This window comes from Medicago truncatula, chromosome 1 (genome assembly GCF_003473485.1).
Source record: "Medicago truncatula cultivar Jemalong A17 chromosome 1, MtrunA17r5.0-ANR, whole genome shotgun sequence".
Lineage (NCBI taxonomy): Eukaryota > Viridiplantae > Streptophyta > Magnoliopsida > Fabales > Fabaceae > Medicago > Medicago truncatula.
The window spans coordinates 20,402,806-20,416,954 of NC_053042.1; the positions used below are offsets into that span (position 1 = coordinate 20,402,806).

Sequence of the window (14,149 nt, forward strand, 5' to 3'; positions counted from 1 at the left end):
CCAAGTTCATATATGAATTCATCAAATACCCTGCGTGCAGACAATTCTACCAACCCAATCCTATAGTTCAGTTTTACAATTGCAAAGCTCAACTTCACATATTTAATTAACATAACAAACAATGTTCAAATTGAGTAAACAAACATTTCCATAAAATCTTGGAATGTATAAATTATAAATATTATTTTAGTTTTGGAGCTTAACAATCCGATCTGTACAATTTTACCAAATAACATGTATAGGTAGAGAAACAAGGAAGAAACTTTAACTCAACTTGCAACTTGAATTTCTTATACTTTACTCAATGTAATTCATTAATTCTTGAGCCTACTATGCAAATGTTTTTGTCTACTTTGCATTGGTTCAAGTTTTACTCTCAAATGATTTTTGTATAAAAATATATGCTCAATTTATTAACAGGGTATCTAAGCTGCAAATTTTAGAATTTTACTTGCTCTCTTCTCATTGATTTCCAACACGAAAATTCAACATATTGGGATCTTTTATGACCTCTAAAACTATCCGAACTACCAGCAAACATGGAGAACAACTCTAAAATAGATCATACACTTTTAATAGAAGTAGCATATAAGAAATAATTTAACATGCATAACATCACTTAGAACTATATGCATGGTTCATGATTATCTTCATTCATATATTAACACTCCAAATCCTAATGATCATAACTATGATGTATGAGGATTGAGGGAGGGGAATCTACCTTAAATTTTAAGTTGAAGATGATGGCTCATGATTACAATTTGATCATTCTTTGCTCCTAATGCCTTCCCCTTGTTATTGACCCAAGCTTTTCTCCAATTTCTCTTCATATTCTGGAACCTTAGCTTTTTTTCAATCTCCTTCACCCATATATTATCTTCTTAAATAATCTTTCTAAAGTGTGTACACTATTATGTATGCAGATTGATGACCACGTCCCATATATCATAGATACGAGATATTAAGTCTATATAGTGTAAATATTAGGAATAATATTTATATTAGATTAACCCACATGAAAATATTACATAGCATGTTATAAAACTTTTATAAAATATTCTCATAATGATAATGGTATATGTCACTCTTAGAATTGAAACGACTATGATTCCTATATGCGGACTCAAGTGTTTTTTTGTCAATCGAACATTATCCGTAACATGATAGATGTTGGTCTATATGGCTAGATGGTTACCAAGCTAGAGGGAGGGGGGGTGAATAGCTTTTTAAAAGATTTTCCGGAAATTGATTATTGGAATCGTGCTCGAACAATCACAATCAATGAATCAAAAAGACAAATATATTTGCAATAAGATTTAATCTTAGAATTGAGAGATTCACGATACAAATCTTATTATACAATCAAATGTGAATAGACCTTGAACAAAGTACAAAACAATACACAATTTCAAACCAAACCTATATAAACAAAATTACTAAGCTGTCAAATCAAAAACATAATACATGTGCAATTGAAGAATTGAATAGATTTTGCAATCAATTGATCTAAGCAAATTATGTGAAACCTAACTCAATGAATTAGATTGATTTTCAATGATAAACTACTTAGATCAACACTAGAAATTAACCTAACAATTATTCAATTAATCACATGCAATAGCATAAAGTAAAGAGGATAGGGAAAGAGAGATAACACCGATATTTTTATAGTAGTTCGCTCTTTCTCGTCCTCGCTAGAGCCACCTCTACTCTTCTTGATGAAGTACACCTTCACCAAGGTCATCCACTATGTAACAAATGTTGATTACGATGCTTACAAGAGTTCCTTCAAATTAAAACCTAATTCTTCAACTCCTATGTAAAACACTCCCCCAAACTTCAAGTACCCCTTGAATTTGGTGCTTCTTGAATCTTCGGATCCTTGAATACCCGTGCACTCCTTCGAACTCTTCACTCGAGCCTTCAATGCTACGTAGAATGAGATTAAACGAACCCCCTTCGACCTCAAGAACGATTAGAAAGACCCCCAAGTCCTTTGGAGGTAGAATGAGATTATTCACTTCCTTTGAAGCCTTGATTAAGCCCAACCAATCTTCTTGAGAGAACCAACTTATAATCCCTACTAGCACCCTAGAGAGAATAGATGCAAATGTTTCAATGATTTTTGGAGTTGGAGGAGAAGACAATATATGGAAGAAGGTAGTAAAGCTAAATTTTCGTACAAAAATAACTGTGTGAATCGATTCACTAAATAGATGAATCGATTCAAACCATATGAGACAAAATAAAGAAGAGGAAAAATATGTTGAAGGATGAAACGTGTCAAGTGAATATTGAAACGACTCAAATTGCCTAGAAGGAGATTGATACGATTCATAATCTTTTTGAATCGATTCAGACTAAGTCAGAGAGTTTGATGAATCGTTTCAAACAAAAATGATACGATTCATAAATAAATCGATTCAACTGATTAGTGATACGATTCACATGAAGTCAGAGAGAAGCAAGCTTATATCAGATGCAAGTGAATCGATTCAGACTACTAGTGATATGATTCATAAGAACACAGAAACCTCAGTGTGAATTTTGAAAACTTATTAACACCATTTGTGAGACACATGATGCAACCATTTTTGTTCAAGAAATCTAGACTCACTAGGGTGCTTTGTACAATCTAAAAACTAGCTGAACTAGTAAAAGAATCAACAACAAGAAACTATAAATCTTAAAGACTAAAAGCACAAAACATCACCAAAACTTAGAGGCTTCAATAACTATAAATTTAGTTAATGAGCAGTTGATGAATCATGTTGAGGAACATGAGTGTCCTAGATTTGCCCCTCCTGTATAACAAGAGAAATTTTTTAGGCCTCTTGATTAAATATGACTGTAAATTTGCATGGTCATGCCGAATTAAGTCATTATGGGATATTTGGCTCGTTTGTTACTTAGTATATTTTGGGATAAGGAAGTACAAGTATTATACAAGGGTGACACAATCTATTCCTAGTGTTCAATATAGATACAAGGGCAAATTGGTAATTATGTACATGATCGTTATCGCATATTAAGTTTCATCAGATCACATGATATTCGCGTCACTTGGGTGACAACGACGTATTGCTAGATACTTACTGTTGTTTATAATATTAATATATCATTTAATATTATTACCAATGTGACGTTAACCTATAGGGTTACACACATAAGACATATATATGAGAGAAAATAAACAAGACTTATTTATAAATTAATCAAGACTTATTTGTAATTCAACTAATTAAATTATAAAATGTAGTACACCGTAAGGTGCGATGCATTTTAAATGGAATGTAGTACATCATAAGCTATGGTGCGCAGAAGTGAGTCCATAAATAGAACTCACTCGTGCATATTCAGTTACCACTTTACAAAACTCTAGTCCTCTCTGAACCTCTGATCGCTTGGTTAGCACCGAGAATCAAAGGAGATTTGTTCGTCTGGACGAGTAGAGGCATTGCTACCTTGCTTTGTTGTGAACGAAATCGTTCATGCACTTCAAGAGGTAACAACACTTTTACTGATTCGTGTCAAATTCATAATGATTCAAGGAAAGGAAATCAAAAATTTAAATTCCGCTGTCTATTATGTATGGTGATTTACCTTCAAAAACATTATATGTGTGAAAGTACAAAACAATAAAGGATATGTCAAAATGCACTGACCTTCTTCGTCTTTTTCACCATAGAATGATTGTTTCGTACCACATCAGGCCGATTCATGTGTTTCATGCCAAGAACATATATGGATTGAGATTCAGTGCAGTCACGGAAATGACGCAGTCACACAGTCGAACAAAACATAACCATCCCATCCGATCTAATCCACAATCCAAATTCACAACTTTTGCAATTTCCCTCTCATGCATTTCTCATATTTTCATATGCAAATTTCAACACAACAAACCTCTTAAACACGATTCATCAGTCTTCCTCCAAAAAAATTAGCGACCCATTAAACTCGACAATAAACAGAGACAATACGATACAAGGAGGTCACTGTCAGGAGACACACAACAATGTATACTTTGCCTCCCGTCCCCCTCCATCATCTCAGATTTACAATTTCTTATGCTGATATGTTAAAATTTACGTTAATGAAGAGAACTCATAATGTGAAATTGGTATACTAGAATGGATTAATAGAACTGGTCTCAATGAAATGAATCAAAATTATCAATTGAATTGAGAGACACCTTACTTCAAACAAATTGGCAATAATTTATGAGATTTATTGACTAATACAAGTTGATAAAAGGCTCCAAATAAGAAAAGGAGTTTGGAACAAAACCTTTTTTTTTTGTTTTTTTTTTTACTACAATGGATCTCAACCGCAGTTACATATCTAAATTTGAACGGTTTAATTGTGGTTAAGGATATGATTTGTGATATTTAAATTGTGTTAACCAATTAATTAATTTCTACTGTAAAATTAATTATTTATTTATCTATCTTTGTTTTCGAAGTCCCTCCTCCCATAGATAGTTACACACACCTTCACTAATCACTATCACCACTATACTAACTTCCAAGCTTAGAGATGTTGAGACCTCTCCTTCTGAAACGTTCCCTACATCTCCGCCATCACCACTATCACACTTTAACTCCTTCACATTCCCACCCTCTCCGAACCCTCACAACCATCACACCCCCAAACCCCTTCCTCCGCCGATTCTCCTCTTTACCAGCAGAACCCAACACCGATGCTGAAACCCGCAAATACTTGGGCTACGCCGCCCTCCTTCTCTTCTGCGGCGCCGCCACTTACTACTCCTTTCCCTTACCGGATAACGCCAAGCACAAGAAGGCTCAGATCTTCCGCTACGCTCCATTGCCGGAGGATCTCCACACCGTTTCCAACTGGAGTGGCACCCATGAGGTCCAGACTCGTCATTTTCATCAGCCTGAGAGCCTTGACCAGTTAGAGCGTGTTGTTGATGAGGCCCACCGGAGTAAGACGCGAATCAGACCTGTTGGCTCGGGTCTTTCCCCGAATGGGATTGGGCTATCGAGAATTGGGATGGTGAATTTGAGCTTGATGGATTCGATATTGGAAGTTGATAAGGAGAAGAAGATTGTGAGAGTGCAGGCTGGGATTAGAGTGCAGCAGCTTGTCGATGGGATTAAGGAACATGGACTTACTCTTCAGAATTTTGCTTCCATTAGGGAACAACAAATTGGTGGCATCATTCAGGTTAATTAGCCACTAAATAAAAGATATCACATTTTCATATTGTTGTTAATCCCACCCATGTTACCCTTGCTATGCATAGCTGCCCTAGTAAAAGTAGAGGGTTGTGTTAGGTCTCAACAACCAATGCAAAATTTTGTCGTATCTCTATGACATGGAGGTCCTTGCTCAGGAGCAATGAGCAAGGACCGCAGCACCACCACCTGGATGTAGTGAAAAATGAACCAAATATGGTTTATGATAGAACATTACGACGTAATTTGATCCATGTAAAGACTTGGTTGTTGTTGCTGTATTTGCGTATTGTTGTTAGTGTTTAAAAAATTGAGATCATACTAAAACTTCTAAAATGGCATTTTATCTGTGTCAAACTAGTTTATATATTTGTATTCAATTGGTCAAATTAGTCTCAAAATCCGTGATGATAATAAAACTAACTTGACTAAGAATTTCAGTAAGTTTTGATGATTAAGGTATTAGCATGACTAATGCTTTATCTTGGCCTAATTTGAAGCATTTGCTTGAGTATAGAATGTATCTGAGGAGTGTGCAAATGTTATTTTAGAAGGAAATCAGAAAATTGTGGTTGTTTTTTATTTATGGTTACATAATTTAATGACCTCTATGTGGTTTAGTGAATGTAATTCTATCCCTTCCTACACTTGTTTATTTAAACCGTGCTTCTTTACATTCATGTGCATTAGGTTGGTGCACATGGCACTGGTGCACGTTTGCCTCCTATTGATGAACAAGTCATTGCTATGAAACTGGTCACCCCTGCCAAGGGGACAATAGAAGTCTCCAAAGAGAAAGATCCAGAGCTGTTTTATCTTGCTCGTTGTGGTCTTGGAGGACTTGGAGTTGTGGCTGAAGTCACCCTACAGTGTGTTGATCGACAGGAGCTTGTGGAGCACACATTTGTCTCAACCATGGATGAGATAAAGAAAAATCACAAGTAATTGCTTAATTTCGTTTTTTTTTTTTAGTATATCAATCAATTACTAGCTTGCTTAAGTTTCATTCCTGATACATTATTTTCAGTCTGTTTGGAACATCAAACTAAGATCAAGAACTCGCTAAGGGTCCGTTTGTATAAACATTGAAATTGAAATTAGTTATCTTTTAGATTGTGTAAAAAGATGATTTATCTTTAGAGATGTAAAACAGAAGCTATTTTTCATGTTACAATTATAAAATCACTTTTATTTTAAGAGGTACTTATAAATACTGTTGGTACTTACAAATACTGTTTTTTTATAGCTACTTATTACAATAAAAAAATCATATCTCTTTTTTCTTCAAAATCTTAAACAAGCGCTAACAACTTTAAAATGATTTTTTATTTTTTTATTTTTATTTATTTATGAAAAACTGAAATAAACGGGCTCTAAGTTTACTCCCAGCTGCTATAATAATAGTTGTATGAAGAACAAGAAGAAGAGGAAACTCCTCAAATGATCTTGACTGTGATCTCATCGTATTACAATTTACAATAGTCCTCAACAGATTTCCGTGGATAAATTAGTCTCTTGAAATTATTTGTCACCAATCTATTTTCTATTTTTGAGGAATTAATTTGGTGACTAGAGCTGGTTTAATGATTTATTATAATGATAATAGTAACAGAGTGACTCAATGCCCACGGCTCCCACCGTTTTCAGGTTTAGGTAGATCAGTCTATGCAATGGTAACTTCTTATTCCATAAATGGAGATGCTATTTCTCTGATTAAAACCATTGACCTCCAAGTTCCACCTGATGTTGTAAGACAATAAATTCTGACTTTGATAATGGTGCTTTGAATTCAGAGCAACTGTTTAATTAATTTTTTGAGGGGTATGCAACATTACAATGTTTTTCTATTTAAAAAATTCTCAAATGGTTAGCTGAAAGTTGTACGTAACATTAAACTCGTCCCCAAAATGATCCTAAAGTTGTCTGAGAACGACAACAGTGATATCGATATTTATCATTGAAGGGCCAATTTGATGTCATTGATAAATGGTGCTTGAACATGACATCACATGTATCTTGAGAGGGCCAAAATATTTGTTAGCTCTGTGTACTTCACTAATTTATTTATGCTGCATGAATGTGCTTGTATAACATTTTTGTTGCCTTTGGTCTGGTTGATTGCGGATCTACCTAGAAATCAAAGATTTATATTATCTATTTTTTATCTTATGCAGGAAATTGCTATCTGAGAATAAGCATGTCAAGTACCTTTATATTCCTTATACTGAGTCTGCCGTGGTTGTGAGATGCAATCCTGTTTCAAAGTGGAAAGGTCCTCCCAAGTTCAAGCCAAAATATACTAAAGATGAAGCCATACAGCATGTCCGCGACCTTTATAGGGAGTCCATCCAGAAATATAGGTACAGTTTCACCTAGTTATTTATGTCTGATCTATAAATCTATTTTAATTTGGAAGTACTAATGTAGGGGATACTATTTGTATAAGCACTTTTTACCAATTTAAGGCTAATACTTGCATTCAGAAGCAGAATCAGAGAGACTAAATGAATTAATCGATGGTCTATTGCTTTTGTCGTTCACCCTTTTGTAGGTGGTGAAAATCATACTAGTTTCATGTAAATTAAAAGGCATGGAGGGGTAAATGCTAATGCATTTTTATGCTGATTAGATAGTTGGTAGAAACGTTGGTTGATAATCTGAATGTGCTTTAATCTCACGCTGATATACTTTTGCATTTACCATGGTTTTTATTGAATTTTATTATTAGCAACTTTCTGCCAAGTGGCAATGACTTTGTCAGAACTGGAAGAGAATAAAATGAAAAATAGGGGGAAAAGAATGTGATAAATGAGAAAAACTGGTACTCAGGGAATTTGAGAGGCTGTTACCCTCTCCTTGAACTGTAAACCTTTCCTAATCTGGTTTCGGGACCCTTACTCGTATTAATTACAGAAATCATTACTATAGGTATATTGCTGTCAGTTAGGCGGGATTTAATCCCCTACCATCTGTCTATTTGTCATACTATGTACGTTTTTTATTAACGACCTTGTATCAATACTCTGCTGGGTTTCACAAAAGTGCTACCAAGAATTCTCACCTGGGAAGTGTTAACAGTACCAATACAAAAATCCATGACCCGACTCCATAGAGTGAGATAGGCAAACTGTAGAATTACTGAAATGAGCCAATGTGACTGACGTTGAAACCTCTTGAGCAGCCATCATATACAAACTAAATAACGGACTAAACAAACCAATTGTGAGCACTTAACTCACCAAACAACCAAATTGTGAGCACTCGACTCGCCAAACAACCAAATTGTGAGCACTTACTCACCAACCAAACAAACAAACAAATTGTGAGCATTATCTTGACTCACCAAACAACTATTTACAAGCAATTAGCTTCTCCTTGAGATATTATTGAAAATCCAACAAATTCTTGGTCTATCTGTAATATCCAATTGTCTATCAGTGCTCTGGTACAGCCTTCTTCATTCGACTGACATGAAACAAAGGATAAACTCTACGACACTGTAGGAAGGTAATTGTAGCTTATAAACAAGCTCCAATATTTTGGATGACTTGGTAGGGTTCAGAGGATCTTGATCAGAGTTTCTCACATCCAATCTCCCATCTGCAGTTACAACCAATCTCTCACCTGACATGAAACAAAGGATAAGCTCTACGACACTGTGGGAAGGTAGTTGTAGCTTATAAACAAGCTCCAATATTTTGGATGACTTGTTAGGGTTTAGAGGATCTTGATCTGAGTTTCTCACATCCAATCTCCCATCTGCAGATACAACCAATCTCTCACCTGCAAAATCTGTTCTGTTCTTTCCTTATTGGTCTGCAGCTACATTCTCTTCTGAGTTTGGTTTAAATTATGCTCCAGCTCATCTAAAATTACGTTCTTTCAGCTGAGAGTAGGTTTGCTGCTGCCTCTTCGGCGGGAAATGCATCTCCTTCAAAAAGTCTTTCAAAAAAGCTTTAACAGGGTTATTTTTGTGGAATTATAGTTGACATTGAACCGAAATGCATCCAAACTCAACAATCATGGTCACTACTTGGGTTTTTACCATGTGAGACACCTTAAGGCTCTGAACATTCACTTTGGACCTTAGTCCGCCGATCTATTTGTGTATGATATACAGAACTGTAATTGAGTTTAGTGTCTGCATGTTATAATACTATGACCACTAGTAACATGAACATTTGATCTCTAATAATCAAAGTAGGGCAGCGCGTGGAGCTTCACTATGTCAAAGATGTAGCTTAAGTTTCATCTCGTGTTTATGTTCTGTTTTATCACGCTTTTAATTGTTTTCTTTGTTGGCAGTTTGCCAACAGTAATTTCAGTTGAATTGGACCAGGAATAAAATGAAAAGCAGGAAGAAAACAGATTGTGATGTATTATAATGTACACTTCACTATGATCAAGCCATCCTGAGATAGAAGATGATATACGAGACATACCACCCTTCATGCTATTCAGGAGACCCTGACCCTCGCCCAATATGCTTAAGCTGGTTTCTCTCCCTTTTTTGGGTATATGATAACAAATTCTAACTAACTAACTAAGGGTATTACAACCAGTTAGGTGGGGTGTTTTCTCCGTCTGTACCGTGACCAGATTGAACAAACCCTCCTTTGTACTGTGATCTGGGACGCAAGGTTGAGTTTGGCTTATACACTTCCGTTTCCTTTCGTCGCGGAGCACGCATGTGGATACAGCTTTGAGCCATTGTTCTCCAAAAAAAACAGGGAATAAAGGAGGGGAGTGCATCTGCATCTAATGTCAAGGTGAAAAGAGGGGAATGACCCTGTTGCCATAGAGTGAAAGAGGACAAAGATGAGATAAAGGGGAGAAGGGATAACCCTTGTTATGGAAAACAAATAATGAGAAACTTCTAAAAATATATTAAATTATTGCAATTAGTGTTGAGAAATGGCACCTTTAGGTTATCAATTTCTCTGTACGTGGAAAAAAACTGACATGAATAACGTGATAGGTATTATTAAACACCCTGCTATCAGACTTTCTATCTCTTCTATATCTGTAGTTAATTGTGTTGTTATTTTACTGTCGCCATGCTGTGAATTTTTCTGTTTAAGTCACACAGGTTTCTACTTGTGTTTACAGAGTAGAAGGATCTAGGAACAAATCATCAGATGATGATGAACAAAATATAGATGAGCTTTCTTTTACAGAATTAAGAGATAGGCTAATTGCCCTAGACCCACTTAATAAAAATCACATCGTCAAGGTCAATCAAGCCGAGGCCGAGTTCTGGAAGAAGTCAGAAGGATACAGGGTTGGATGGAGTGATGAAATATTGGGCTTTGATTGTGGAGGCCAACAGTGGGTATCAGAGACATGTTTCCCTGCTGGAAAGCTTGCAACACCAAGCATGAAAGATCTTGAATACATTGAAGAGCTGAAGAAACTTATAGAGAAAGAAGAGATACCTGCTCCTGCTCCAATTGAGCAGCGCTGGACAGCTAGCACCAGGAGTCCCATGAGTCCTGCCTCAAGCCCCTCACAAGATGATATATTTTCTTGGGTAATATAATTATATCCTGGATGAACAATATATATATATATATATATATATATATATATATATATATATATATATATATATATATATATATAGTTCTAAATTCTGGTCCATGTGAATATGAATAAACTGATGTGATTGTGGTCATAGTATCAGAGCTTAGCTTTATGTTTTCTTGATGTTTGTACTGTTTAGTTAACAAAATTTTAAAAGCGGAAGGCTCTAGTTACTTCTCAAATAAAGTATGTTTGCTCAAAAAATGTTTTTCATTTCTAGACGTGCCGATTTTTTGATCTAGCCCAAATAAATGTTTAGATGAGCTTCATTTTATGTATAGAAGTTTAATCTTTTGGGCGTGCAGGTGTCATTTAAAAATTTAAGCTTCTTTTTGAAAAAGATTAAACGACTTTTTGTTGAAAGCTTACACTCCAGTTACTCCACACTTGCATTTTTGTGGTGAACAAATATAACTTTTTTGATTGAAAAATCAAATTTGTATTAAATCCAGTACTTGTCTTTATTTTTGCTCAACTTTATTCATCAATGAAAATATAATTCTTGTCTTCTTCCACAAATTTTTACATTATAACGTTATTTGGAAGGTTTTGGTGACTAATTATGTCTCTTATTTTGTTTCAGGTTGGTATAATAATGTACCTCCCTACCATGGATGCTCGCCAGAGAAAAGATATAACTGAAGAATTCTTTCATTATAGGCATCTAACTCAGGCAAAATTATGGGATAATTACTCTGCTTATGAACACTGGGCAAAGATTGAGGTAATGATCAAAGCTTTATAAACTCTAAAAAATGATCGAACATAGCAGTTTAATCCATTGATGTTTCCCAAATTTCTTCATATATAATTACCAATTTTTTTTTCTCTGCATAATATCTTGCATCATTGTTCCTAGAATGTAAAGTTCTCTCTCATCCACATACAATGAGTGCACACTGCACATGGTCATGTTCGCATTTACAGTTTGTGTTGTAAGTGAACTGTATATTGAACATCTTATGCTTCAAAGCTAAAGATATAAACTCAGGCGTTAAAGGTTCACATCGCTAATATAACCAAATATTTTAATAGGAAAAATTAATATAGAGTATTTGAACTACAGTTAATCTCCGTGCATATTACCTGATCTGTAGGTTCCAAAGAACAAGGATGAACTTATAGCTCTCCAAGCAAGGCTGAGAAAGCGGTTTCCAGTGGATGCATACAATAAGGCAAGAAATGAATTGGATCCCAATAAGGTTCTTTCGAACAACAAGTTGGAAAAGCTCTTCCCACAATCAGAAACCATATGAAATTATGGGTCGGTTATTGTCTAAACTTTTCCTTTTTAGTATATCTTGGACTGCAGCCACATATTTGGAACTTCAGGATGCATAATGTTAGTCAAACAAACACAATCAGGATTATTATACGTAAATGAGGCCTATTCGTTACAGATTAAAAAAAAATAATAATTTAGATACTCGATAATTTATAGATTTTTGAAAAAAGTAATTAAAAAAAAAAAAACTAGTTATAACAAGTGATTTTCTGGAGAAGCTACTAAAAACAACTTATTGTTTGAAGCAGTTTATAGTTTTTTCATTTTAGATTCTCAATTTTTCTTTTAATTTTTGTAATTAATAGATGAAAACTTCTAAAAAAAGATGTAACAAGCGGGCTTATACATTCTTTCAGTTTATTGCTTGCATGGAAAGATGCCTTGAAGTCAAAAGAAGCTTTAAGAGCTGCGATGTAATGTATTAATAAAAGCTGGGTTAATTTTTACGTTGTTCTTACTCATTCCATTGGAAAGTGGCAGCATTAAGAAGGGGTAAAACTGAAGAAAGAAAAAGTCTGTTGGCGATATACTTTGTAAGAATTGCTCTTCTTTTGGCATGAAATATGTTCATAATAATCTTTAGTACTTGTGCATCTAATTATTTAGGAACCTTTGCACTCCCCTCTTGTTTTTCTAAGGCGTGCTATGATAGAATCTACCCTTGGAGGTTTTGGATGGATCTTATATGGGTGTTAAGACCGCAAGATCCCAATGTTGATTATCTTGTTTGTAAGAGTTGCCCTGGAAAACAGATTAATGTTTATCCAAATTGATCGAATGCATGATTATGAACAAGTTGTTGTGAATGTCTTCTGCAAGTGGAAGCTTCTCTTTATCTACTGTTTGTAACTTGTTAGTTAATGTGTTTTCAAATGAAATAGTTGGCATTTGTGCTTATTTTGTCTGTAAGAGAAAGTGAGTGGATAATATGTACAGGCGAATCTGGTTTCTACGAGTTTTTCTGGCTAATTCTTAAAAATAATTATGTCAAACAAACCAATCAATTTTGTTTATCTTGGTTAATCATTCAAGAGAATATTTTTCTTTTAAGAAAGTAACTTTCATAATATTACACAAAACAGAGGCATCAATTACACTAACAATTTTTATTTAATATAATCAACGGATCCTGACTCATGTTAAATTTATAATGAAAACTTATATTTAAGGATGGAAGGAGGAAGGAGTGATAATTATTAATTAATGTTAAAAAATTTGCCCCCTTTACCCGAGTTCTGGCTACGTCATTGATGTTAATGTTTCGACCTCAAACCATAAGATATTGTCTACTTTTGGGGTATTAGGTTTCAACCCTCACAATTTTTTCATTTGTAAAAAGTGAATCAAATGGTTAGGAGAATCGGAGTTATTATTTGACTTAATTGCACTTTTGGACCCTTATCTTTCAAAAAGTTGCGGCTATGGACCCCTCTTAAATACAAAACAGCCCCCTATGTTTTGATTCTTTGGCAGTTTTGGACCCCCAGTCCATTGTTGACTCGGTCAACGCTGACGTGGCATCCTAAGTGAGGTGCCACGTGTCAATTTTTTTTTTTTTTTTTTTTGCCTTGGGGGTCCAAAACTGCTAAAGAATCAAAACATAGGGGGCTGTTTTGTATTTAAATTAGTTAGGGGTCCATAACCGCAACTTTTGGAAAGATAGGAGTCCAAAAGTGCAATTAAACCTTATTATTTATAACATACTGTTAGTGTTAATTTTGAAATAAATGAAAATAAGTCGTAGACCGACCTCGATTGGGATTTCCTAATTTCAACCGTCAACTTGTTAGTTAGAGAACAAGGATCATACTAACAAGCTACTTAAGAGCCGTGCTTAAGCAATAAATTAAAAGAAAATCTGTTTTAGAAATACAATTCAAAGACATAATTACATTATTTTTTATGCAAAAATTATCTCTTTTGGTTTTTTAATAATGCCCATAAGACACTTGTTGACATTTTCCATAAAACAATATAATCAAGAGTCATGCTAACAAGCATTCTAAAGATATTTATTAGAGTAGTGATATGTAGACTATACTACACCCTTTCATGTGACATTTTTTGTTAATTA

At 34.7% G+C, this 14,149-nt stretch overlaps 1 protein-coding gene across 1 annotated transcript; it reads left to right on the top strand.

The window, feature by feature from the left end:
- The first annotated feature begins 4,475 nt into the window (after positions 1-4,475).
- LOC11434475 (L-galactono-1,4-lactone dehydrogenase, mitochondrial) lies at positions 4,476-12,984 on the top strand. The gene is made up of 7 exons (XM_003590185.4): positions 4,476-5,196; positions 5,898-6,148; positions 7,382-7,567; positions 10,317-10,737; positions 11,374-11,514; positions 11,888-12,054; positions 12,432-12,984. The coding sequence occupies exons 1-6, from the start codon at positions 4,543-4,545 to the stop codon at positions 12,044-12,046; spliced, it is 1,812 nt and encodes a 603-aa protein (XP_003590233.2). The 5' UTR covers positions 4,476-4,542; the 3' UTR covers positions 12,047-12,054; positions 12,432-12,984.
- The last annotated feature ends 1,165 nt before the right edge of the window (positions 12,985-14,149 follow it).

Bases quoted from the DNA above. Each gene is read 5' to 3' on its own strand.
- LOC11434475 (XM_003590185.4), top strand. From the start codon at position 4,543: ATGTTGAGACCTCTCCTTCTGAAACGTTCCCTACATCTCCGCCATCAC. The intron at 6,149-7,381 runs GTAATTGCTTAA...TATCTTATGCAG, and splicing joins GAGATAAAGAAAAATCACAA to GAAATTGCTATCTGAGAATA. The intron at 7,568-10,316 runs GTACAGTTTCAC...TTGTGTTTACAG, and splicing joins GAGTCCATCCAGAAATATAG to AGTAGAAGGATCTAGGAACA.